The sequence below is a fragment of the Narcine bancroftii genome, chromosome 5, assembly GCF_036971445.1.
Source record: "Narcine bancroftii isolate sNarBan1 chromosome 5, sNarBan1.hap1, whole genome shotgun sequence".
Taxonomy (NCBI): Eukaryota; Metazoa; Chordata; class Chondrichthyes; order Torpediniformes; family Narcinidae; genus Narcine; species Narcine bancroftii.
This window is the reverse complement of record NC_091473.1, coordinates 245,888,065-245,913,878: the sequence shown is the minus strand read 5'-3', so window position 1 is coordinate 245,913,878 and position 25,814 is coordinate 245,888,065. Positions and strand designations below refer to the sequence as shown.

The 25,814-nt window shown below is 44.4% G+C and overlaps 1 protein-coding gene across 6 annotated transcripts; it reads left to right on the top strand.

The window, feature by feature from the left end:
* The first annotated feature begins 1,538 nt into the window (after nt 1-1,538).
* On the top strand, nt 1,539-24,812 carry inka2 (inka box actin regulator 2). 6 transcript variants are annotated; one of them, XM_069941958.1, is made up of 3 exons: nt 1,741-1,832; nt 3,994-4,833; nt 24,252-24,812. In XM_069941958.1, the coding sequence occupies exons 1-3, from the start codon at nt 1,779-1,781 to the stop codon at nt 24,279-24,281; spliced, it is 924 nt and encodes a 307-aa protein (XP_069798059.1). In that variant the 5' UTR covers nt 1,741-1,778; the 3' UTR covers nt 24,282-24,812. The 6 variants fall into 6 exon arrangements, with proteins under 6 accessions (XP_069798055.1, XP_069798054.1, XP_069798059.1 ...); XM_069941956.1 differs by having other exon boundaries at nt 3,994-4,848; XM_069941954.1 differs by lacking the exons at nt 1,741-1,832; nt 24,252-24,812 and adding an exon at nt 1,539-1,729 and having other exon boundaries at nt 3,997-6,542.
* The last annotated feature ends 1,002 nt before the right edge of the window (nt 24,813-25,814 follow it).

Below are 25,814 nucleotides of genomic sequence, written 5' to 3'. Positions count from 1 at the left end.
AAGAGGTGGCATCTGAAGAAAGCAGCCTCCATCCTCAAGGATCCTCACCACCCAGGCCATGCCCTCTTCAGTCTGCTACCATCAGGAAGGAGGTACAGGAGCCTGAAGATGATCATCCAACAGCATAAAAACAGCTCCTTCCCCTCGGTTGCCATATTTCTCAAGGGACAATTAACCACAGACATTACCTCACTTTTTTCCTCTTCTTTTGCACTAATTAATTTATTTTTAATTAGAGTATTTATGGAAATTAATTTATAGCAATTTTGTACCTGTAATTCACACGAATACTGAATAAATTTCATAACACATTCATAGTGTGGTAATGCACCTTGGAGTAATGGGTTTAAATTTGCAATTTTGCACGTGCTGGGAGTACTGAACCAAGAATATCTTAAAAGATCTGACCCAGAGTTGGTTGGTTTGAGCTAGTGGAGTTGTTCTAGTGAACCGGTGTGGACTTGAAAGGCCGACATGGCCTGTTTCCACTCCGTAAATGGTTATATGGTTATATGGTTATAACAATAAATTCTGATTGATTCTGTGTCTTAACTCAACCTCCTCAGTAACTATTAATTCTCAGGATTATCAAGCACCCATCTGTGGCCGACATTTTGTTCATACATTAATAAAGAGCTCAAGCTCGAAACATTGGTTATGTATCCTTATCTTTGCTACACAAAGTACACCATTTGACCCTGTGAATTTATCCAGTAATGTATTTTTACAAAGCATCCATCTCAGCTTTACAATGGCATCCATAGTATCAAGATTTTATTTCTAATGCAGAGTCCAGTCCAAACCATTTGCAACCTGAGCTCCAGATCCAAACCTCCGACACAGCCAGGAACCCTTCAGAGCCTTCGGCACCCCCTCGCATCCAGGTTCCAATACCTGGAACCCCTTCAGCCAGTTTCGAGCCAGTCCCCAGCGGTCCACAGACGGCGCGGGTCTCCCGACAGCGATCTCCAGCAGTCCCCCCCCCCCCACCGCCTCCATGGGTTCCTTGCCTCCAGTCGCCAGCAGCCCGCTGCAGGCGTGGGTCTTTCAGCCCCAGTAATCCTCACTGCTCCGCCGCTGGGGTCGCCATCCCATGGGTTGCCTCCTGTTTGGTGGAGGAACTCAGCAGGCCGAGCACTGCCTGCATCTGATGCTGCTGTACCCCTTGAGATCCTCCAGCAGGCTGTGTTTCACAAAAGATGCCCACAGATATCCTGTTTCTGACTACGTGATTTTCTTTTCGCTAAGGAAGGACAAGAGTGCCAAAAGATAACTCCATTTCACTGGGACAAGAGATGGGGTGGTTTGGATAGTAGAGGAGGAGGGTTTTGATTCCGGGACTGACCTTGCATGAAAAATAATCAGAAGGTGAAGTCAGAAGGATAAAATGATAGAGGGAAAAGCTGAGGAAATGATCAATAGGTCAGTGCTGAGAGTAGGGAAATGTGACACCAAACACTTACACTGTACAGACTCGACCAAGCATAAGTGGGTCTATGAAAAGCCAGCCTCTCAGTTGCACAACAGCCCTCCCTCCTATTTAGTCTTATGTTACCTCACTGGCAGACAGAACACCGGAGGCTGCTCTCTCCCTCTCTCTTCCTAATGGACATGTGGAGTTCTTTGGGGCTCTGATTTTAACAATCTAACCCCCCCACCCCGTTAAACATCAGCTTCCTACAATAAAAGAACTATGGACAACAGCCTGCGACGTCTGAAGCAAGAATTGGTAAGGTGGATGACTGTAATTTAAGAGTTTTGTTTTGCATTCTCTGATCATGTGGACGGCGGCTGCTGGGAAGTTATTCACCGTGGGCAGAGGCGAGAATAAAGTGAGTGCCTATTTAGAAATCACATATTAGACCCCTGACAATTATTTCCAGGATAAGAAATTGTGTGGAGGTCTCAGAACTATTCCATCTGCCCCCGAATTAAACTGCGGATGAACTTGAATTCTGGTGCGTATCTGTGAATGTAATTTGAGTTAAAATGGAAATCGATGCGCTGAGCTCCTTCACACTTGTCCTTTTTATGAAGGAAAGCGCGATTCTTATCATGTATAAATTAACACCCCAGGATCGCATGTTCATTTGGTTGTTTGATTGATTGTGTGTGTGTGTTGTGTTATTTGTTTCAAGAGGCAAGCACCTCTCTCCTATAACCAGGCTCTGCCACCCCCACCCCTCTCAGTCTCCCACTTTTACAAGGTCAAGGGGGCCCGATGCACCGATAATGGATAAAGAGCCGCCCATAAACCGGGGGGCTGAACGTCGGGGCGCCAACCCCTGACTCTGGAGCTGGGTGGGTGGGGGAAGAGGCGCAGGTCAGTCTCCAGGCGATCCTCTTCTGACAAGACTTGGGAGAGAAGACGATGCTCAAGTACAAATAAGCGAGAATTCCAATCCCCCCCACGCCGCCGCCGCCCCGGGATTCCGCCACCCTCGTATGTAAACACCCCCTCCCCGCCTGCAAATTTCCCCGTCTTAAATCAGATGCACCGTCCCAATGAAAACAACGTTTCTAATGTTCACTTTCTTGCATTCGGAATGAAAGCGTTAGTGTGTAAAGATTTCAATGCCCCTCCATCTCGCCTCTGTTTGCATTTCCCTTTTGTGGCGAGTGTCCTCATTCAAATCACATCACACACGTACGTACATACATACAAAAATAAACCCCACCACAAAAACTTCCTGTCCGACCTCAACCCTCAATAGTTTTTTTTTAAATTGCCAGCGCCTCTTCGTTTTAATGTGTAGCCGAGGCGGTGGGAGGGGGGGGGGAGAAACTTTCCAATAAAGTGTGCGGACAACATAACCCAACACTGTCCAGTTCGACAGCCCCTTCCAAATGAACGGGGAGTTGCAGCCGAAGCTTTTAAAGGGAATATAATAAGACAAAATCGTTCACTTGACTGGGACGATGGCAGGCAATATAATGTGTGTGGTGTGACTACACATGTTACATTAATAAAAACCCAATGCCAGCACACCTTGATTAACTGGATTATCCAAGCGACATCCATTCAACATATGCCCCCCCCCCCCCTGATGGGCTTGTCTTTGTGAACAGGCTCCTTGTCAATCATCGGGTCTTATTAATAAAACACAGTCCCTTTTGTAAAGGGGCTTCCTTCGTCCCACTGAGTAGAGGATGTGCGGCTCCACGAAAAGGTAGTGTATTAAAACCAGACACCCTATGGTCAATTAAATAAGAGGTCGTGAAAGAGTTAGGCTTTGTTCTAGGGCTGTTTCCGCCTGTTCAACAGAGTGAGTGAAGTCTGCGTTGCAGGGTAATATCGCCTCCCACTACTGCGCGCTGCATGGAGTGACAGTGAGATGAAGGGCAAGTGCTGTAACACGTTATATTTATAGACGGGCATGTGTTTGAGCGGGGGGGGGGGGAGTTGAAATATTCAATTGTTGGAGGAAGAGCGTTGATTGCATTTTTTATATCTATAAAAATATATTTCAATGCAGGAATGTATTTGCATTTCTAATGTCGGTGGAATTGTACTAAAAGTGCTTTGTTTAAGGTCCGGGGGCACTTTTCAAACCACAAAAACTTTGAATCACATTTCAAAGCAATTCTATATTGAAGCGCTTCGTTGATAGCCTGCAGGAGTTCGGTGAAGACGCTCGCGTGTGGTCGCAAGTAGCAGTCAAAACCTCCCTGAAAGGCAAATCCTTGTACATTAAACTTGCCACCGCACTCGTCCCTCTCTTGATTCCTCATTCTATTCCCTTTTGCTGATGTGAAACAGAACTGCGAATAGTGAATGAGCTCTAATCGCGGATGTCCATTGTTAATCCTTGCATGCGTTCGAGACTAATATAAAATGATGATTTGTCCCTTCTGGACGTGCGTGAGAGCTGGGAGTTGATGCCTTAAGTAAGTGTGCGGTTCATGAATCAATGAGAATGATATTGAGTTGCTTTCAATGTCTGTGATGTTATAATACAGTGCAGTGCTAATGGTGTAAATGTGCTTTGACAGCAGTCTATGAAGGAGGCTGGAGATGGGCTTCAGGATCAGATGAATTGTATGATGGGTACCCTCCAGGAGCTGAAGCTTCTCCAAGTGCAGACAGCTTTGGAACAGCTGGAGATTTCGGGAGTGCAGAGCCAACCGCCATCCATCATTCCCCAACAGCCGCGCTTGAGAAATGGGAAAGAGGAATCCAAGATCAGGCAGTGTTGGCTGAGCACCAGACTGGAGGGGAAATCCAACAACCGCCCTAGCAGTGACACCATCTCTGCACCAAGTCTCGTGGCCTTACATGGGCTGACTAACCAACCCAAGAGCACGTCAGGGGGTTATCCAAAGGAGGCTCCCCATCAAGAAGGGCAGATGTTGGCAACATCATCCGTGGCTTTTGACCATCTCAAGGATGGGCCAGCATCACCCAGTGTGGTCTTCAGCCAACAGTGCTCAGGGTTTGCTCCAGCAGGGGCTCACCAGCATCCTGTGGCCAGTAATCCAGTTGGTCGGACAACCCAGGACAGCGAGGGCTCCGATGACTGGACCTCCTCCCTACTCTCCCAGAGCAGAAACAGACAGCCCCTCATCCTGGGGGACAACGTCTTCGCAGACTTGGTGGGCAACTGGCTGGACTTGCCTGAACTGGAGAAGATGTCGCAGGCTGCCCCAATGGAGGGCAGGGATCGACGCAACCATGTCCCCATTCTCAGCAAGTCTCAGGAGTTCCAGAAGAAGTTGACGCTGACAGCCAATATCTTTAAGAAGTTGCTGAGGAGTGTACGGCCGGACAAGGGCAAGCGAGCGCAGGCACCCACCAGTAACCCATCAGAAACCATCGCCAAGCGGTCCAGTAAGGTATCCAAGCAGAAGGTGACTTTTTACTTTGCTCTACGAGGCAATGGCACTCCAAATAGTCGGCCCCTGGATAGTTCTGGGAGTGGGACCATTGCACAAGAGGAATGCAAACACAGTTCTAATGCTTGCACCAGGAAGCTGATCCAACCCATGACAGGCAAACACTCTCAATTTGACTATAACACAGTGGTTTGGGTCTGAACTCAGATCTTGGCAGCAAAACAGAATTAATTTGCACTTAAGTTCTTTGCCATTTTTTTACAGTTTCCTTCTCCCAATTGTTTACAGAACATTTTTATCAAAACATCTTTTTTATGTTTGGGTGCCCCGCTTGAATTGTGTCAAGATTATTTAATGGGTTATTGGCAGATGAAGCTAAATACCTTCCCTGTTCTCTGAGGTGTTGCTCCTGCACTGTAACATTTCATCTTGTAACATTTCATTTCAGTTTTCTGAACCTATTACACCATTTCAGCCACTGGGCATTTGGTACGATACCCCAACTCTACAATGCAATGGGCCCTTAATGCCATCCTGAGTCAGGTGACCTATTTACAATTCAACAGTGGACAGATTCACGGGGTAGGTGGCCAGACATGAGACCCCAAGGCTTGTCACTGTCCCGTGTTGTGAACCTGTCCCACAAATGGAACCATCCCATGGAATAGCCCAGAGCACAGCGGTGCCAGACCAGATTGGAGTGATCCCCTAATGTTTCATTTCAGGGCTCCTGGATCCGAAGCAGAGGTGGGACTTGACATTTCTATGGTCCCGATGATTTAATAACCCAGTAACATATGGGGGCTTAGACTTCTAGCCTCTGTTTGCAGGGAGGCTTTCCTTTTCCTAACCTGCCAGTCCCTTTAACAGTGTAAGCAGTAGCAAAATGAGTGAGCACATTCCCAATGTGTTAATGATAGTACAAGTGCCCAATCTTTTATCCGAGATTCCAAACACCGGTAACATTAAAAAACCAGCACTTTTTTTGGTAGATGACATTACGCATAAGTAACGTTAATTTCCCGTAATAAATTCTCCATTTTCTGAGGGAGATCTGCTCCAATCCCCAACGACCCCATCCCCACCAATGTGGGTGCCCTCTCTTACCTTCAGTGGAAAGGCAACATTCGGCCCCCAGCACCGGGTGGGAGAGAAGCAGGCGGCGGCTGGCTCAATGCGGGAGCAATGGCCATCTTCCTTACCCATAATCCCCCACGCAGCTAGAACTGCTCTGGCACTATTAGAGCAGTTCCAGCTGTTTGGGGGATTATTGGTAACAAAGACAGATGGCAGGGTGGGGGGGGGGGGGGCGGGAGAGACGGCTCGAGGGAGGACAGATGGCGGGGGCTAGGAGCGAGGCATTTGCTTAACGGGACCAAAATCAAAATGATTCTGAAATCCAGAAGATTCCAAACAATGGCAGGTTTCCGGTGCCGACGATCTCAGATCAAAGGTTAGGCACCTGTATGACTATTTCATCTGACGAGTGTGAGTATTGTGTAGCATGTGAATGAGTGAGATGAAACATCAGATTTTTGGTTTTTACTAAGTCTGTTTATACTTGGATGTAGTGTGTAATGTGAGGTTTTATGCCAGATAATATCCTGGCCTGTACAGACCTTTTAGTTGAGCGTGTTCTCTACAGGTACATAGAAGATGTAATAAATGTTGACTGTGCCCATGCTTGAACAAGGCTGGCTGATCTTAAAGAGTTTTTGTGAATTGCTGAAGATAATGTCATGCCTCAATGACTGATGATCTTTTGCTCTTGTTCTCATTAACACACTGACATTTTATCCAATATGTTCCGATAATAAAAAAAAAAATTTCCTCATGCTGGAAACCCTCCTTTCTCTGGAACCTCCTCCTACTTTTACAACTCTCCTGTCTCTTGCATTCATCTGGTTTTCCATCTTAACAACTCCTGATTCTAACCCCTGCAATTCTCTCCAAAACCACCACTCATGGTCCTTAAAGATCTCAAGCCATTCCATTAGAGACGTGTTCCAATGACTTCTTTGGCGCTTTTAGGCTGGTGAGACATTTTGTGGTGTTAGAGCGTAGAAGGTTGAGAGGGGATTTGATAGAAGTATTTAAGATTATGAAAGGGATAGACAGAATGGATGTGGATAGACTATTTCCGTTAAGAGGAGGAAAGTTTAAAACAAGAGGACATGAGTTAAGAATTAAGGGGCAGAGGTTTAGAGGTAACATGAGGGGGAACTTCTTTACTCAGAGAGTGGTAGCTGTGTGGAATGATCTTCCGGGAGAAATAGTGGCGGCGGAGTCAATTGTATTATTTAAGAAAAGGTTGGACAGGTCTATGGATGAGAAGAAGATGGAGGGTTATGGGCATTGTGCAGGGAGGTGGGACTAGAAAGGGGTGTTTGGTTCGGTGCGGACTAGAAGGGCCTAATGGCCTGTTTCCGTGCTGTAATTGTTATGTTATGTTAAGTAAATGCAGGGATTGTTACATCAAAAATACAACTGCACTCACTAATCCTTTCGCTCTGCTGGTTACAACCCACTCTGCGCTGTTACTAAAATGGCTGTTACTAAAAATCCATTCACACTTCACTTAAAGCCAGTAAACTATTCGTAAATCCTACGATGTAAGATTGTGAAGTTATATCCAGGATTATTGGTGGCACAGCAGCTAGTGTGGCAGAAAGGCAAATCCAGGGTTGGGGAGAGACTGAAACCAGTGATTATTCCTGGAGCAAAGGGAAACAATACTGTAGGCATTCAACATTGAGGGGCATTGATAGATGGGAGAAATTGCTTCCGCAGGATGGTGTATCAGAAACCAAAGTTTAATGATAATTTTCTGCAAGGAATTAGATGCACATTTGGAAAAGAGAAACTTGAAGAGGGATTTGGGAAGAGCATTGGAAAACACTTCCAAAGTGCCTGTATAGCCACAATGGGTCAAATAGCCTCCTTTCATTTTGTCTGTTTATTTGTTGGAACTGTTAACTGCCCCACTCTTGTGCTAAAAATGAATGGCAGAATTTGCAAAGGCTTCAGATTTTGTAAAGAAAGAAAGGCTTGGGGTTCGGATGGGGTGGTTGTTTTGTGAATTTGTGAAAACTAATCCTGAGTGCTGTAAACTTGACATACAGTGTTCTCTGCCATGTTACACCAGTTGAATTTTGTGTGGACCCTCTGGTTTAGAAGAGGCTGTCTTTAAACCACTTAATCAAAGGCTGAATCCTCAATCAGAACAATGAGGAATCAGCCTTTCATTAAGTGAAATGCAAAGTCCCTCGACTCCATATTTACCTCCTGCTTCCTCAGGACGGTGGCCAATATATTAAAGGATGGTCCCACCCTGTCTTCATCCTCTTATACTCCATCCTGTCCAACAGAGGATATTTGAGCTTGAAAACGCCAACCTGCAGATTGAGGGTCAGTTTTTTTCCTACTCTTATCAGATTGACCTCTCTCTGGCAAAAGATGATGCCCCTGATCTGTTTAACCGAACCTTTTCTCTAAAATCAGCACATTGTCCTTTTAACACTATACCCTGCACTTTTTGACTTCCTGTAACACTGAACCCTGCACTTGGTTTTCATATGGCACCACCTACTATCCTGGGTTGACCTGGCTGGATAGCATGCAAAGGAAAGATTTTTCCACTCTCCCTTGGTGATTCATTGATCTACTATAGATTAACCTTCAATCCCTGAAGACTCCAGAACAAGCTGGGCAAGTTGGAAAGACTACGTACATGGTCTGGCCTTAAATTGTCACTCAGGTAACAGGTTAGATAACCTGGGCATATGAGAGAATATTGAAAGATAAGCTGCCTCTTGACTGGATGGCCTGGAGGTGCAGCGGTTAGTGCCATTGCCTCAGAGCTCCAGCAAACCAGGTTGTCCCGACCTCGTGTATGGAGTAGTAATGTTCGGAGTAGTAATGTTTTCACTCTGACTGTGTGTGTTTTGCCCAGATGTTCAGATTTAGTTCCCACATCCTAAAGTTAATTGGCTCCTGTAAACTACCCTCAGTGTTAGTGACGTGAGAATCTATGGATAGTTGATGGCATATGAGAGAGAATAGGTTGCAATGAAATAAGAGGGAGAATTGGACAGGTGGGAATATTCTGATTGCTGGCATAGACTTGATGGAATGAAATAACTCTTTCTTTGTCATGAAAATAAAATATGAAAAATATAAATATGATTCATGAAGGCCATACATACCATTGTAGTTGTAAAACCATGATTCGAGCAGTCTGTTTCCATGTATTATACTAGTCTCTGGGGCACAGCTGTTGACATAATTCAAGTTTCTGGTGAAGCCAATCACTCACACACGCCATCTGGCCCATTTCTTCATCACTGTGTTAAAAGTTGCAGCTTAGTCAGAACCTGTTCAGCAGAGGCTGAAAAAGCTTTGCGTACTGTGCCTAGAGGGGCCATCTCTGGACAAGTCAAGTCGATTGTCATCTGACTGCACAAGCACAACCCAAAGAAACAGCATTCTCTGGTCCTCAGTGCAAAGCATGCAGACACACACCCAGACATAACACACATACACAAATACATTGAGTTGCCATCCGGTTGGAGAATGCCCAAATGGAAAATTAAGTGTTTCTCCTCCAATTTATGCGTGGTCTTGGTGGGACAAGTATTTCAGTTTTACAAAATAAATAAATAGATATTCTTCCATGAATATGAGAGTCTCGGGGGGTTAGTGTGAGCAGTTCCTTTGGTTGTTCATCATTCTCGCAGTCCATGGGAAGAAGCTGTTCCTCAGCCTGGAGGTACTGGCTCTAATCCTCCTGTATCTCTTTCCCAACAGGAGCAGCTGAAAGATGCTTGTGCAGGGTGGAAGGGGTCTTCAAGGATTTTGCGTGCCCCCTTCAGACAACAATCCTGTTAATAGGGGGGGGTGGAGATTCCAGTGATCCTCTCTGCCATTCTTATGGTCCTGTGGTTGACCTCTAATCTATTTCTCTGAAGCAACCATACCACACTGTGATATAGGCAGCCAGAATACTCTCAATCAAGCTCATATAGAAGGTTGACATAATGGTGGCCACTTCAGTCTTCTCAGGAAGTGCAGTTACTTGCACCTTCCTGACAAGTGAGGAGAGGTTGAGTGTTCACAATAGGTCACTAGTTAAGTGAATTCCAAGGAACTTGGTGCTCTCCACTCTCTCTACTACTGTTGATGTAAGTTGGAGGGTGGTTATTCCTGATCCCCCTGAAGTCCACAATCATCTCCTTTGTCTTGTCCATGTTGAGAATCAGCTGTTACTCTCGCACCATTTTGTGAGATTTTCCACCTTGTTGTTGGTGATGAGGCTGGAGAATTCCTCCTATGGTCTCTCTATCCAATCTCCTATACGTGGGTCCCATCAGAGGTTTGGTCAAAGAAACCTACTCTTTCAATTATTTTTAAAACCAAGAAGCAAGTACATTGAAAAACAATATCTTTTTAATGTTCTCTCAAACCTCCCAACCACCTCATCCCCAACCTCCCCTCCCACCACTGCCCACCTCATTCCCCCTTGGCTTTTACACATTTGTGGTTCAGAGGTTACTCCCATGTGCTCGAGATTCCAAGGTAATCCTGGAGGCTTTGCATCTTTAGCTGCACACAATTGAATTCATGAGATCCTAGGAGGGGGATAATGGTTCTAAATTTTAAATTTAAACGTACAGCACAGTAAAAGACCCTTTCAGCCCACGAGCCCATTGTTGGGCACTACCAGTTGCCCCAATAATTACAAAGACAAAGACTGAGGGGAACAATTCATAAGACTTGAGCTGGCCCAGATCCAAGCTAGGGAAGTGCAGGGAAAGGAGAGGTGGCTCAACCTTTATGGCCTAAGCCACAGGGGAGGAGTCCAGGGAAGAGTGTCATCAGGGGGTGGGCCAGCCCGTGCCTTTACCGGCCAATGAGTACATGCAATCCATACCATTACACCCATGTCACCCAATTTACAGTCCCCAGTATGTTTTTTGAAGGGTGGTCTGAAACCCATGCAGACACATGGAAAACATACAAACTCCTTATAGACAGCGTCAGATTCAAATCCCGGTTGCTTGCGCTGTAATAACATTGTGTTAACCGATACCTTGATGAACAACTCAAGCCTGAAATGCTGGTTCTTTATCTTTGCTCTATAAAGGACATTGTCTGACCTGCTGAGTTTCTCCAGCATTGTGTTTTTGCTTCAATCACGGTGTCGACAGACTTTTGTGTTTTGCCTGTTGCACTAACCGTATCACCCTTCTGTTCCTTCTGTACCCACACCACCTCCTCTCCCCCAACCCCATAGTGACCCTCCTTGTCTCAGAAATGCACAAGGCATCACTGTGGAAGTAGACCATCGCAGCATTTTCCCAAGTAACACTTTTATTTCTAACTCTGAAGGTTATGACCTTTGCAAGTGTAGTCACCATTCTAATTCAAGGAAATCACTTTGCCAGTTTCTGCAAAACAAACTCACACAGATCAAGGTGAGTTAATCCGGGTGTGAGTGGGACATGATGGACTGAATGGACTCCTTCCCCGTTGGCATCATAATAGGTGATAGAGATAAATCATTTATATCCTAGACTTTTGATTGAAATATAAATGCTGGCCAGGATATGGTGGAGGTTTTCCTATTGATTTTTTTTTAAATGATGTGAAGGGAATGCTTATGTCTATAGCAGAGGGTAGATTCAGTAAAAACACAGTGCTGGATAAATCAGCAGGTCAAACAGGGTACTTTATACAGCAAAGATACATAACCAACGTTTTGGGCTTGAGCCCTTCATCTAGATATAAAAAAATGTCAGCACACACCCGAACAAAATGTTGGGGGGCGGAGGGGCAGGTAGAGGAGCACAGTCCCAAAGACAGGAGGTAATAGGGAAGGGTGGACACACCAGCAAGCAGGGGAGGAGGGATGGCTCTGTGAATGGAGAGCTACAAGGGAAGGGAGGAAGAACGGAGAGTAGGCTAGTAGAAATCAAAGACGTCGATGTTAATGCCATCCTGTTGGCGAGTGCCCAGATAGAAAATTAAGTGTTTCTCCTCCAGTTTATGGGTGGTCTTGGTGGGACCGTGCATGAGACCATGGACAGACATGTCAGCAAAGGAATGGGGCACAGATTTGGTACAGCCTCCAGCAGTGTAGTGTACTGCCCTGGCTGCATCTGCCTGCAACACTTGTTCTTGTCTTGGAGTAGGATTTGAACCTGTGACCTTTGGATTCAGAAGCAGCATTAATTATACAATAAACCCTGAATCACATGCAACTTTTAAAAAATATTACATAAATGGGCAGCATTATGGAGTTAGTGGACATACAGAGCAACTGCACATGAAATACCTGATGGTAAGTATATTGTGTGGACTTATCATTGATTCCCTGATGTCAATGTTATCTTGTAGGTCCTATGTATCTGCTTCTCAGCTGTTCACCCATGGCTTACTTCCCATTTTAACGACACTTGAGTTGGCAAACAAACCAGGTTCTTTCCAAGGAAACCTAATCTTCGAATCAGAATGCCACCAGCTGGCTCCTGTCGTAGCTCCAGTCCACATTTCACACAATATCCACTCAGCATCCTAGCCCCGATTTATCCCTTACTCAGCACCAATAGAAACCAGTGAAACATGAAAGTCAGCAGGTGCTGAGATTGTAGTAAAAACACAAAGAAATGATGGAGAAAAAGAAAAGCTCAGGGCTGAAACGTCAGTAATATATCTTTACCCCCCCCCCCCCCCCCCTCAAATGGATGCTGCCAGACTGGCCGAGGTCCTCCAGCATTTCTGTGTGCTTTTATCATTTAGAAATCAGGCTGTGTGTTCAGGTCATATCACTGCCCAGGGGAGCTTGCTGTGCACAAATTAATGGCACTTCTTGGGAAACTACAGTAAAATTAAAAAAACCCTTATTTGATTGTAAAGCTCTCTGGGACATCCTGAAGTTGTCAAAAGTTCATTATAAATGTAATTTTTCTTTCTTGCATTCCAAGCAAATAAGAAAAGAAAGATGTGTGTTTCCCAAAGTCATAGACATGCCAGGAGCAAAAGCATTGGGTGAGAATAGAAATAGCCCATCAGTTGGAATGGGTCTCCATTGTCCAGTAACCTGAGGTTATCTGATTGTGGTTGAACCTCTGACCTTTGGATTCAGAGGTAACTGTAATACACAATTTTTTTTTTACATTCCACGTTGATTCAAGATTCATCCAGAAAATGTAATATTACACAAAATTTCCTTTTCCATAAGGCAGACATTAAATTTCCTTTTCCATAAGGCAAAAATTGCCCAGCGCCCCTTACAGCCAGAGAAAGAAGCAAAAATAAGTTCCTCCAGGGTCACGGAATGTCCCGCAGCCTCTGCAGCCACACAGCCTTCAGTCCGAACCATCGGCAACCCTAGCTCCAGATGCACACCTCTGACACAGTCAGGAAGTCTCCAGCATGCCCTCGCACCCTGGTTTCGACACCAGGCCCCCCTTCAGCCTGTCTCAGCCCAATCTTCAGCCTTAGAGTCCCTTAGTGGTCTGCCACCAAGGTCACCGTCCCGTGGGTCATCTCCTCTGCTCATTTTCAAACTGGGGGGGGGGGGGGTTTGATCTCCCCGTTTTCTGGTGCCTTATGCCAGTCCTCCAGTAACTCCCCAAAGTCTGCAACCCCTTGTAAATGCTACTGATCATTGGTGCTGCCATCTTGGGCCAGACACCATGGGTCACAGGGTTTTAACATAAAAGAAGGTCAGATCCTTTAACAGGCTGTTTAAAGCCAGTACAGAGCAGATGGCAGTATCATGGAGTCAGTGCACTTGACTGAAACTTTCCCCTGCGGCAACAGGCAGTGCCACACTTGCACCCACACCTCCTCCATCACCACCGTTCCAGGCCCCAAACAATCCTCTCACTTGTGTATCCAAAGGAGTTATCTACTGCAACTGGTGCTCCCTTTGTGGCCTTCATTACATTGGAAAGATTGGGCACAGGCTGCCCACATTTTGCCCATACCTTGATGAAGGGGCCAAGCCAGGAACGCCAATTGTGTATCTTTATCTTTGCTACATAAAGTACACTGTTTGACCTGCTGAGTTACTCTTAGTATCGTGTTCTCAATTCAACCACAATGTCTGCAGAATTTTGGGTTTTACTCTGGACTGAAATTACCTTGTGGGGACCATACAAAACCAACAAGCTAGAAGAAACCATTTGGCCCAACCAGCTTGTCGCCAAACAACCTATTATCCAGGGCACTAGGATGTAATCTACCACACCTTACCCCTACGTTCACATCACAGACCTCCTCCCACTAATTATGTAATCAGTTTGGGGGGGGGGGGGTGGAATAAAATATGACCAAAAGAAAAATGTTATAATTTGCAGATTATTGACAGCCAAAAGGAGCTAAAAGTGGATTATTTTTAAATAGATATTATAATCAGCCAAGAGTCTGCTCTCTGTTTAAAATTACTGCATTCATAAGATGTGAAAATTCAAACTCTCGATCTCTTGTTTTGTTTCTCTTATTTATAATCCTCAATTCCAAAGATTGAAACATTGAAACATTCCCTATTTTCTTGACACTGCATTACCTCGCGTGATCACAGCCAGGATGTTCTGACCTATTGTCCAAAATCAAAGATGGGGGCAGTTTAAAAGCCAATGAATCTACTGTGTGCAGAAGTTCCTTTCCTCCGATGGCTCCCTTTGCTCTCAATGTAAAATAATGTGTGCGTTTATTAGAGAAATGTAATGTGAGCCTTTGTCATCTGTTCAGAGAGATCTCTTGAGTTTCTGCCTGAGTAACTGCAGGAGGTTAATATAATCAACTGTGCATTTGTTACAAAGGAGAGACAGAGCTCCTTATATCACGCTGCCTGATAATTCAGAGCTGTCAGAGCCCAGTCATTAAACACCCAATTAATATTACAGTGACACCATGGTAATTATTTGCTTTTAATGGAATGAGTTACAGAGTCAGAAAGGGATTTCCCAAGAGGGCAGTAACCTGGCCAATGTGAAGGCAAGCAAGGGGAGAGGCAGTCCACTGATTACGTCAAACCTTATTAAAGCACAACCTCTGAACCTGTATTTCTCACAATTATTGAAGCAAAAGCAGTCATGTTTGATCTTAGTTCCCAGGCTTCAGATGTATCCACCCAAGCACCCTATACTCAAAACACAATTTGGAGCATCAGTCCTTATTACCTGTAGTCAAAATCTGGAATCCTGCAAATGTGATTTAACAATTGCACGTACCATATGTACTTGTGTAGTAGTCAATCTCGAGTTAATGTCAAACTCCCCCCCAATTTTAGGCTCCAACCGCCCACCTATCCGAGCTCCCGGTGCCTCGAACGCGGACTTACCACCCAGTCCCAGCCATCCTCGCATCCACACATTACCTCCTGCCTTTGGGACTGTGTTCCTCCCCCTGCATCCCTCCCCGCAAATTTGTTCAAACGCCTGCCCACTTTTGTCCATGCTGTGATGAAGGGCTTGAGCCCAAAAATTTGGCTATGTATCTTTATCTTTGCAACATAAAGTGCATTGTTTGGCCTGCTTAGTTTCTCCAACTTTGTGTTTTGACCTCGTGCACAACGTGGCACATTTTAAACTGAGTTACTGACACCATACAGGAAACACTGCAGCCACTTTGCTTGGAGTAACCTTGAACAAGCAGCACTAATTACTGCTGCATATGGTGGAAACCCTCAGCAGGTGAGAGAGAAGCAGAGTTAACATTCCAGCAATGAAGGGTCAGGTCAGTGAATCCTCAGACAGAGACTTTGTTTTCTCTCCACGGATGCTGAGTGTTTCCAGCTTTTTCTGCATTGTTTCAGATTTCCAGCATCTGCCGTTGTTTTTTCTTCTTTGGTAGTTGGTTCAAGACAATTTTGATGCCATCTTCCACTCCATCAGAGGGAGAACACAAAATGTAATATCTTCCAAAATAAAGTGGAGGACTGAAGTTGGAACGGCCTGGAATTTAGTGCCTATTTCTCAACAATGTACTTGACTCAGAGGGAAGAACAGAACCTTTAATAAGCTGAACCATGACAAAGAAGGAACCCACTGTTAGGAAGTTCAAGTTAATTGTCATCTGAATTATACCACCCGACGAAACAGCGCATCTCCAGACCACAGTGTATGTGCCCAGACGCAGAGTTCACTCTACACACATAGCAATCCAAATACAGAAAATATACACAGTATCAACATAATTGTCGGGTTTCTCAGATTGTTCGACAGTCTCGCCACCTGCAGGAAGGAGCTATTTCCCAGCCTGGCAGTCCTGGACTTTATGCTCCTGTAGCACTTCCTTGTAGATTGTGTTTCAAAGATGGATGGTAAGGGTCATCAGTGAATCTCTGAGCCCTCTTTAAGCACTGCTCCCTGTAAATATCGACCACAGAGGGAAGGAAGACCTCAGTGATCTTTTCATTACTTTTACTCATCTATGCTCTCAGGATACCTTGAATAAATAACTTGGCACATGGATATCAGAAAAATAGAGGGTTATGGGTGTGAGGGTGGGAAAAATTAGAATGCTGTGGAGTAGGTTTACATAGGTGAACAGAACATCATGGGCTGAAGGGCCGGCACTGTGTTGTAATTTTTTATGTTCTAAAGCACTTTTAAAGCATAGTTATTGCAATGTGAAGCTAATATGTACAAAGCAAGATTCCATAATAAATGGGAATGTAAGGGAGGAAATATAGATGGCCTGGTCATCAATGTTCAAATGTATATTGATTCAGGATGGTTTCTGAGGATGAAATAGCATTAATCTTAAACTCTTACTTAAAAAATGCAAGAGGGATAAATCCTCTAACTACAGTTGGATATGGATAGGCTAGTGGAATGGGCTGATGGACGGCAGATGAAACTTCATACTGTACAAGGCGAAGTTTTACGTTTTAGTAAACAGAATGAAAATTGGCAATCAGCCACTTCAGTGTCTTGCTGAAGAAACTTGCCCCATCAGGGTTTTCCAGATGATAACCTCTTTCCTCCAGGTCACCACAGAATTCCTTTTTGTTTCCCTTATTTCAAGTGAAACATAATACTGCCAGCCATCATCTCTTGTATAGACCACAAGGATTCTCAACAGAGTGAATTTAGAACTCACAATCCGCTTTCAAAATGTGGTTTCAAAAAAGCTTCCAAAACCCAATGCAGAAAACCAGTAGTCTCTCTCTCTCTCTCTCTCTCTCTCTCTCTCTCTGTCAAACTTAAAGGAAAAGCCTGTTTGACTCTCTCTGCTTGCAAAACTACATGGCCTTCCTAAAAACAGCAAACTGCCTTCAGACAGACTGTGGCTCCGGATCCAATCTTCTGAGTTTGTTCATCTGTTGCTTTCCAAAACAATAATCTATTACTCCACAGCATGTCCAATTAACACCTACTTGTGAATTCCTTCAGCAAAGCAGTTTCCATTGTCTTTACAAAGGCACTGGGAGCCTGGACTGTCTGGCTTGAGCAGAGATCTGGCATTTTTAATGAGATCTGTGTTGTGAAGTGTTTGTGTTTGTTTGTGACCTACACTTTAAAAAAACCCACGCTATCGCCTTTAAAATTTATCTATATACAATATAAAATATAAAAATCCATCACAACTGCTTCAAGAGGTCTGCCAGAAGAAACCCATGTGAATCCAGGAGGATGGTTGGTGTGGCACATTTTAAATCTGGGGACATTTTAAATCTGGGGACGGTGATGCAAATTAATTAGGTCAAGACCAAGTTCATGATGAACGGCTCAGGCCAGAAAGGTTGACAATTCTTTATCTCCCATTGGCACTGCTTGTCCTGCTGTGTTGCTCCAGCAGATTGTGTTTTTAATTTTTAAAATTTAGACATACAGCATGGTAATATGCCCTTGCCACCCAATTACACCCACTTGATCTACAATCCCTGTATGTTTAGAAGGGTGGGAAGAAATCGGAGCACACGAGGAAAAGCCACGCAGACACAGGAAGAATGTAAAAACTCCTTACCGACAGCGCCGGATTCAAACTCGGGTTTCTGGCATTGGAATACATCATGCTCTTTATTGACTACAGTTTGGCATTTAACACCATCACCCCCTCAAAACTAATAGGAAAACTCCATGACCTGGGTCTCAACACCCTACCGTGTAATTAGATCCTTGATTTCCTCACCTTCAGACCACAATCAGTGAGGATTGGCAAGAACATCTCCTCCAAAATCTCCATCAGTACCAGAGCCCCATAGGGCTGTGATGTTAGCCCCCTGGCTCTACTTGCTTTACAAGATTACTGTACAGCTCAGTATGACAACAACACCACGTACGAATTTGCTGTTGATACCACGATAGTGGGTTGTATAAAAAGGGGCAATGAGTCAGCTTATAGGAGGGAGACTGAAAACTTCACCAAATGGTACACCAATAATAACCTTGTACTCTCTGTCATCAAAACAAGGAGAATAATATGACTTCAGGAAGGGTAAAACAAGAGGTGTACGATCCAGTGATCACTGAGGGATTGGAGGTGGGGAGGATGAGAAAATTTAAGTTCTTGGGAGCCACTATCTCGGAAGATATTTCCTGGACCTGACACACTTATGGCGTTGTGAAGAAAGCACGTCAGCGGCTCTACTTCCTCGGGAGTTTGCAATAGTTTGGCATGACATCGGAAACTCTGGCAAATTTCTACAGATGTATGGTAGAAAGTCTGTTGACCAGCTGCAGCAAGGTCTGGTGTGGTGACACCGATGCCCCTGAGTGGAAAGCCCTGCAAAAGCTAGTGGACACAGCCCAGGACATCGCAGCCAAAACCCTCCCCACTATCGATCACATCTACGGGGAACGTTACTGTTGGAGAGCAGCAGCAATCATCAAGGATCCACACCATCCAGCACACACTCTGTTCTAGCTGCTACCATCAGGAATGAGGTATCGGTGCCACAAGGATCACACCAACACCAGGTTCAGGAATAGCTGCTCCCATCAGGCTCCTCAACGACAAACTCAATCAGGGACTCATTTAAGGACTCTTACTTGGCACTTCATTGTTTTTTTTTCTCTCTCTCTGTATTACGTTTCTTTATTTGTTTACATGTACATCCTGTACAATTGTTTTTTGCACCCCCGATAATTAATAATTCTGCCTCGCCTGCAGGAAAAAGAATATCAGGGTTGTATTTGACGTCATGTATGTACATTGATAATAAATCTCAATCTGAATCTCTCTTGCTACAACTTCTAGAGTCTGCATTCTCTCTTGTATACCTAACTGGCTATCAATACTGCCGATCCGATCAGTTGAATCACATGGATAAAAGGCATGTGATGAATTATCAGTGTAAGGGTCACAGGGCTTTGAGTCTGGAAAGTGATTGGGATAATTCCCTGGATCCTATACCTTTTATGTCTGTTGTATCATGGCATTGGGTTATATTATTCACAAGCATGGATCTTTCTGTTAAAATATAGAACACTACAGCACAGCACAGCCACTTTGGGTCTTGATGTTGTGCCGACCTATATATTCCTAACAAAAATAAACCCTTCCTACCTCATATCCCTCTATTTTTCTTTCATCCACGTGCCTGTCTCTTCAATGTCCCTAATGATTCAACCTCCACCACCAGGAAGTGCAAGACATACCAGGCAACCAGAACTCTCTACGTTAAAAAAACTTATCCCTGATTCTCCCCCAAACTTTACTCCCTTCAACACCCTCTGGTGTTTGCTACTCACATCCTGGGAAAAAGGTGCTGACTGTTTTCCTTATCCATGCTTCTCAGAATCTTGTAACCCTCTACTAAGTCACCTCTCATCCTTCTTCACTCCCAACAGAAAAAGTCCTAGCTCTGATAACCTTGCCTCATAAGACTTACTTTCCAATCCAGGAAACATCATGGTAAATCACCTCTGCACCCTCTCCATAGCTTCTACATCTTTCTTGTAACGAGGTGAGCAGAAGTGAACGCAATACTCATGATCTCATCAGAGATTTGTAGTGTTGCAACATGTCCTCTCGATTCTTGAACTCAATCTTCCGACTCATGAAGCCCAGCGTCCTATAGGCCTGTTTAACTATCCTATCAACCTGTGCAGCAACGTTGTGAGATGTATGGATATGGATCCAACTGTTAAGTATCTGAACTCTAACCCCATACTCAGCCTTCAGGTTTGGCCTTCCAAAATGCATCTCCTCGCACTGATCTAGATTGAAATCTCTCTGCTACTTTTCCTCCCAACTCTGCATCCTGTCTATATCTTTTTGTAATCTACGTCAACCTTCAGCACCATCCACAACTCTTCCAATCTTTGTATCATCTGAAAACTGACTGACCCATCCTTCTGCCTCTTCACACAGTTCATTTATATAAATCAGGAAGACCAGGGGTCCCAGAACAGACCCCTTGGAACTCCACTAGTCACTGACGTTCAGGCAGATTACTTTCCATCCATTACTACTCTGATTTCAAAAGACAAACCAATTCCGAATCCACAGTGCCAAGACTCCATGGATCCCATGCCTCGTGACTTTCTGAATGAATCTCTCCTGGGGGACCTTGTCAAATGTCTTACTACAATCCATATAGAGCACATCTACCACCCTACCTTCATCAATTTCTTTTGTTTCCTCCTCAAAAAATTCAATTAGATTCATGAGGCACGATCTTCCCCGCACGAAGCCATGTTGACCTATCCCCGACTAGACTGTCATTCTTCCTCCAACGTTTATAAAGCCAGTCCTTCAGAATCCTCTCCGATAGTTTGCTCACTACTGTCGCAAGACTCAATGGTCTATAATTACCATGATTCTCACCATTACCTTTCTCAAGCAAGGAGAACTACATTTTACATTCTCCAATCCTCTGACACTTCCCCTGTGGCAAATATCATCGCCAATGCTCCAGCTATATCTTCCCACAGAAACTTTGGGGTATAACTCATCTGGGCCTGGGAATTTATCAATCTTAATGCTTGCATGAACATCAAGCACTTCCTCTTTCCTAATCTCAACATAGTCCAGCATACAAGCTTGTTCTATTTTGACCTCACCCTGACCAAGGTCCTTTTCTCTGGTGAATACTAAAGCAAATTATTCATTTAGGACCTCCTCAACCTCCTCTGCCTCCAGGCACATTATCTTCTTTATCCTTAAGCAGCCCTTCCTTCACTCTCATTATTCTTCATTATCCTATGCATAGAACCCCATGCCAAGGCCTTCTCATGCCCTCTTCAAGCTCTCCTAAGTTGCATCCTGGCTGTGAAATAATTCTCATGAGCCTTTCCTGTTTCCTCCTTCCTAAATCTAATGGATGTTTCCTTCTTCCTCGTAACTAGCTGCTTCACCTATTTTGTCAACCATGGTTCCCTTTTCCTACCATCTTCTTCTGGTCTCATTGGGACATACCTCTCCAGAACCCTGTGCAAGTGGACCTAAACATCCTCAACATTACTTCTTTGCTTTCTCCCATGAACATTTGTTCCCAATAGATTTTCCCTAGATCCTTCCTCATCCCATCATAATTATCCCTTCCCCAATTAAACGCTTTCCCATTTTGACTATTTTTATCCTTGTCCAAAACAATAATAAAGCTTAGGGAGTTGTGGTCACTATCACCGAAATGCTCCCCTAATGAGTGGCCTATTACCTGACCAGGTTCATTACTGAGTGGCCTATTACCTGACCAGGTTCATTACTGAGTGGCCTATTACCTGACCAGGTTCATTACTGAGTTGTGGTCACTAACACTGAAATGCTCCCCCACTGAGTGGCCTATTACCTGACCAGGTTCATTACTGCGTTGTGGTCACTATCACCAAAATGCTCCCCCACTGAGTGGTCTATTACCTGACCAGGTTCATTACTGAGTACGTCCTCTCTTCTAGTCAGCTGGTCCACATACTGTGTCAGGCATCCTTCTTGGAGGCTCCTGACAAATTCTGCCCTCTTGCAGTCAGGAGGTGCCAGTCAATATTAGGGAAGTTGAAGTCTCCCATAACAACAACCCAGTAATTTTTGCACCATTCCAAAATCTGCTTGCTTATTTGTTCCTCAGTGTCCCAAGGGCTACTTGAGGGCCTATAGACCTCTCCCCACTACAGTGATTTCTTCCTTCCTATTTCTTACTTCCACCTACACTGGCTCAGTATACACTCCCTTTATATTGTCTTCCTTTTCTACAGTCATGATATTATCCCTGACCAGTAATGCTAACCCCCTCCCCATTTTATTCCCATCCTGTCCTTTTTAAAACACCTAAACCCCAGTACACGCATCAACCAATCCTGTCCTTCCACCAGCCTCTATAACAGGCACAACATCACATTTCCACATCCTGATCCATGCTCTAAATTCATCTCCTTTATTCCTAATACTTGCATTGAAATAGAAACATTTCAAATCCTCCAGCTGACTACATTTATGCTTCCTCCACTGTCTGTCCTTCCTCGCAAACCCACAACATATTGCATAGTTCTTTCCAACTTCTGCCCTATTCACTGCACTCACATTTGGTCCCCAGCCCCCCCCCCCCCTTCAAACTAGTTAAACCCTCCCCAACAGCTCTAGTGAACCAGCCTGCCAGGATATTGGTCCCTCTCCAGTCCATCCTTTTTGTAGTCAGATCTTCCCCAGAAGAGATCCCATTGATCCACCAATCTGAACCCCTGCCCCTGGCACCAAATCTTCAGCCATGAATTCATCTGCCATATCTTCCTATACCTGCATATACTGATGCATGGCACAGGGAGCAATCCCGAGATTACCACCTTCGAGCTCCTGCTTTTCATTTAAATTTAAATTTAAATGCACAGTAACAGTTCATGAATCCATGCCGCCTAATTACACCCACAACCCCCAGAACATTTTGAACAGTGGGAGGAAACTGGAGCCCCTCGGGGAAAACCAACACTGACATGGGTAGAATGTACAAACTCCTGACAGAGAGCGCGGGATTCGAACCCCTGTCCTGATCACTGGCGCTTTAACGGTGTTGTGCTAACTGCTGCGCCCCGCATTTATGTTATCTTTTTGTTCCTGTTACATCTTTAGGGAAGGAAATTCAGCAGTCATTTTTAGGGGAAAATTAGAGATCTATTCCGAAAAGAAAGTAAAGGAGCAGGAGTAAGTGAATAGTTCTTTCTAAAAGCCAACATTGACTCAATGTGGTGTTCATTTTTGAGACCTCTGTTTCACACAGAATGCCCAAGACATTCCCAGTCCCTAGTGCTCCACTTGGTTTCCTGTGGAACGCTGTATCTATTTGAGTGCAGAATAGATGGAACAATTAGCACATTCTTTAACCGTCTCATATCCGCAGAGGCAAACTGATCATCTTATACTGCAATGATTAATGCTCTGTAAAATGAATGTATTAAAAGACATTAGTAAGCAATTATTTATTCATAGCTAAATGATGTCATCGACTTTAGCTTCTCATCACAAAAATATTAATTGAAGTTATTAATATAAAATATCCAGTCTGTTTCTTAAAATATTACTGGAACAGTCGTGGAGACCCTCTCCCATCCATGCTCCTGTCAAGATAGCTTTTAAATGCTGCAATTGCACCTACTTCCACCACTTTCTCTAACAGCTCATGTTCACATTCCTAATACCCATTGTGTTACTCCTTTTTTAAATCTTTCTCTTCTCATCATAAATCTATGGCCTGAGAAAGTACTTCTGAGATTCCCTTGGGAAAGAAACAGTGACTGTTTCCCTTATCAATGATTTTATGTACCTCTATCAACATCACGTCTCAGTCTCTGGGAGAAGAGTCCCAGCCTATCCAGACTCTCCTTGCAACTGAAGCAGTCCATCCCCCGGTAACATCCTCCTGAATCTTCAGCACAGTGCAGCCTGCATTGCTAATGAGCTGGGAGTTCTCAGGAATATGAAGAAAATGCTGTAAATATTCAGTCAGATCGAGAAAGTCTGTAGAAAGAGAAAATGAGTTAGGAGTCAAACACAAAAGTCTGCAGACGCCGTGATTAAAGTAAAAACACGATTCTGGAGAAACCCAGCAGGTCAAATAGTGTCCTTTATGCAGCAAACACCTTGATCCCTTCATCCTGAAACATTGGCTATGAATCTTTATTGGGACCGGACTGGGGTTCGAGTAACGAGTTTGAACGTTCTCCCCTGTGGCTGTGCAGGTTTTATGTGGGGGCATCAATTTCCTACCACTGTTTAAAAACATACCGGGGGCGCAGGTTAATGGAATGTAAATTGGGCAGCACAAACTTGTGGGCCAAAATGGCCAGTTACTGTGCTGTATGTCTACATTTTTTAAAATTGTATTTTTACTAAAATGAGTTCATGTTTTTGGTCAAAGACTCCTTATTAGATCAAACAAATGGTCTTCAACTTAAATTAGTAACCCTATATTCTATCCACAGATGCTCTCTGACCTGCTGGATATTTTCAGCAATTTCTGTTTTTCATTTCAGAATTCAAGCATCTGCATTGTTTTGATTTAGGGCTTGGTTGTGGTTCTCCAAGAATGGTCTGGTATGGGGACACCAATACCCCTGAGCCTAGAGCCCTCCCAATCGACACAGCCCAGGATATCACAGGAAAAATCTTCCCCACTATCGAGAACATCTACAAGGAACGCTGCCGTCGGAGAGCAGCAGCTATCAACAAGGATCCGCACCACCCAGCACAAGCTCTGTTCTCACTGTTGCCATCAGGAAAGAGGTCTCGGTGCCACAAGACTTGCACCACCAGGTTCAGGAACAGCTGCTCCCCCTCCACCCTCAGACTCCTCAACAACAAACTCAATCGGACTCATTTAAGGACTCTTACCTGTTCACTTCATTGATTTTTTTGGATTCTTTCTACATTGTAGAAAGCTTACTTATATTCATTATCTGTTTACATTTCTTTATTTGTTTACATATGTACTTTTTTTGCACAACCAATAAGTGGAAATTCTGCCTTGCCCGCAGGAAAAAGAATCTCAGGATTGTACGTGATGTTGTCTATGTACTCTGACAATAAATGTGAAATATCTCAAATCTGAATGGAATAGCTTCACGGCTCTCTCTGTCTAAGAAGAGTAGGTATTTGAATAAAGGGTTGTTAACACCTTTTGGCGGTACTTCAGGCTGGAAAGGGTCCTTGAGAGAAATTGTGTTGAGTGTAACACGAAAGTCTGCAGACACTAAGATTGTGGGGAAAACTCACAGAAATGCCTGTTTTTCACCATCCATAGGAGGTAAAGATATATTACCGACTTTTCATGCCTGGGCCCTTCTGCAAGGTATAAGTGAAAAGCAGGCAGGCGTCCTAACTAAAAGACGTGAGAAAAAAGGGGGAAGAATGGGAGGGGGAGGGTGTCCAAACTAACAGACAAAATGTGTTAATTGGGTATGATAAAAGGAAAGATGAAAATTGATTTTGGCTCTGTGAAAGGAGACAGAAGGAAAAGGGGGGAGGGTGTGAGTGAGAGAGAGAGAGAGAGAGAGAGAGAGAGAGAGAGAGAGAGAGAGAGTGAGAGAGAGAGCTAGAGGGAAAGACCCATGGAAGCAAAAAGGGGGTTCCTGAATGGAAATTGGAGAAGTTGAATGCCATCCAGTTGGAGAGTGGCCTGACTGAAGGTGAAGTGTTGTTCTTCCAATTTGCAAGTGCTCTCAGTCTGGCAGTGCATTAGACAGTGGACAGACACATCAGGAAGAGATTGGGATGGGGGAAAATGAAATGGGAGGCCGGAAACTGAAGGGACAAGACATTGAGAGCAATGCACAAGGGATTTCCTTGAGGAGGAAGAGGTGAGGCAGGCTGCCAGCAGCAGGGGATGTGTTCAATGCCTCCACAGGGGATGGGTGCTGCAGCTGCTCCACTTTGGCTTGTGTTGATCCTGAATGCTTTCCCAGCAGAATCCGCCTTTCGAAAGAGCAGCTGCAATGTAATTGACTCTTTGCAATCACCCAGGGCACAGTGCCAAACCTTCCCCTGCATGCCGAGTCCTTGGGAGTCATTTGTCTTTTAACACAGGGCTGAAAATTACT

What these genes read in the sequence shown, in the direction of transcription:
- inka2 (XM_069941952.1), top strand. Translation starts at nt 1,779, where the DNA reads ATGTGGACGGCGGCTGCTGGGAAGTTATTCACCGTGGGCAGAGGCGAG. An exon ending in TGGGCAGAGGCGAGAATAAA is followed by an intron (nt 1,833 to 3,993) that starts GTGAGTGCCTAT and finishes GTGCTTTGACAG; the next exon opens with CAGTCTATGAAGGAGGCTGG.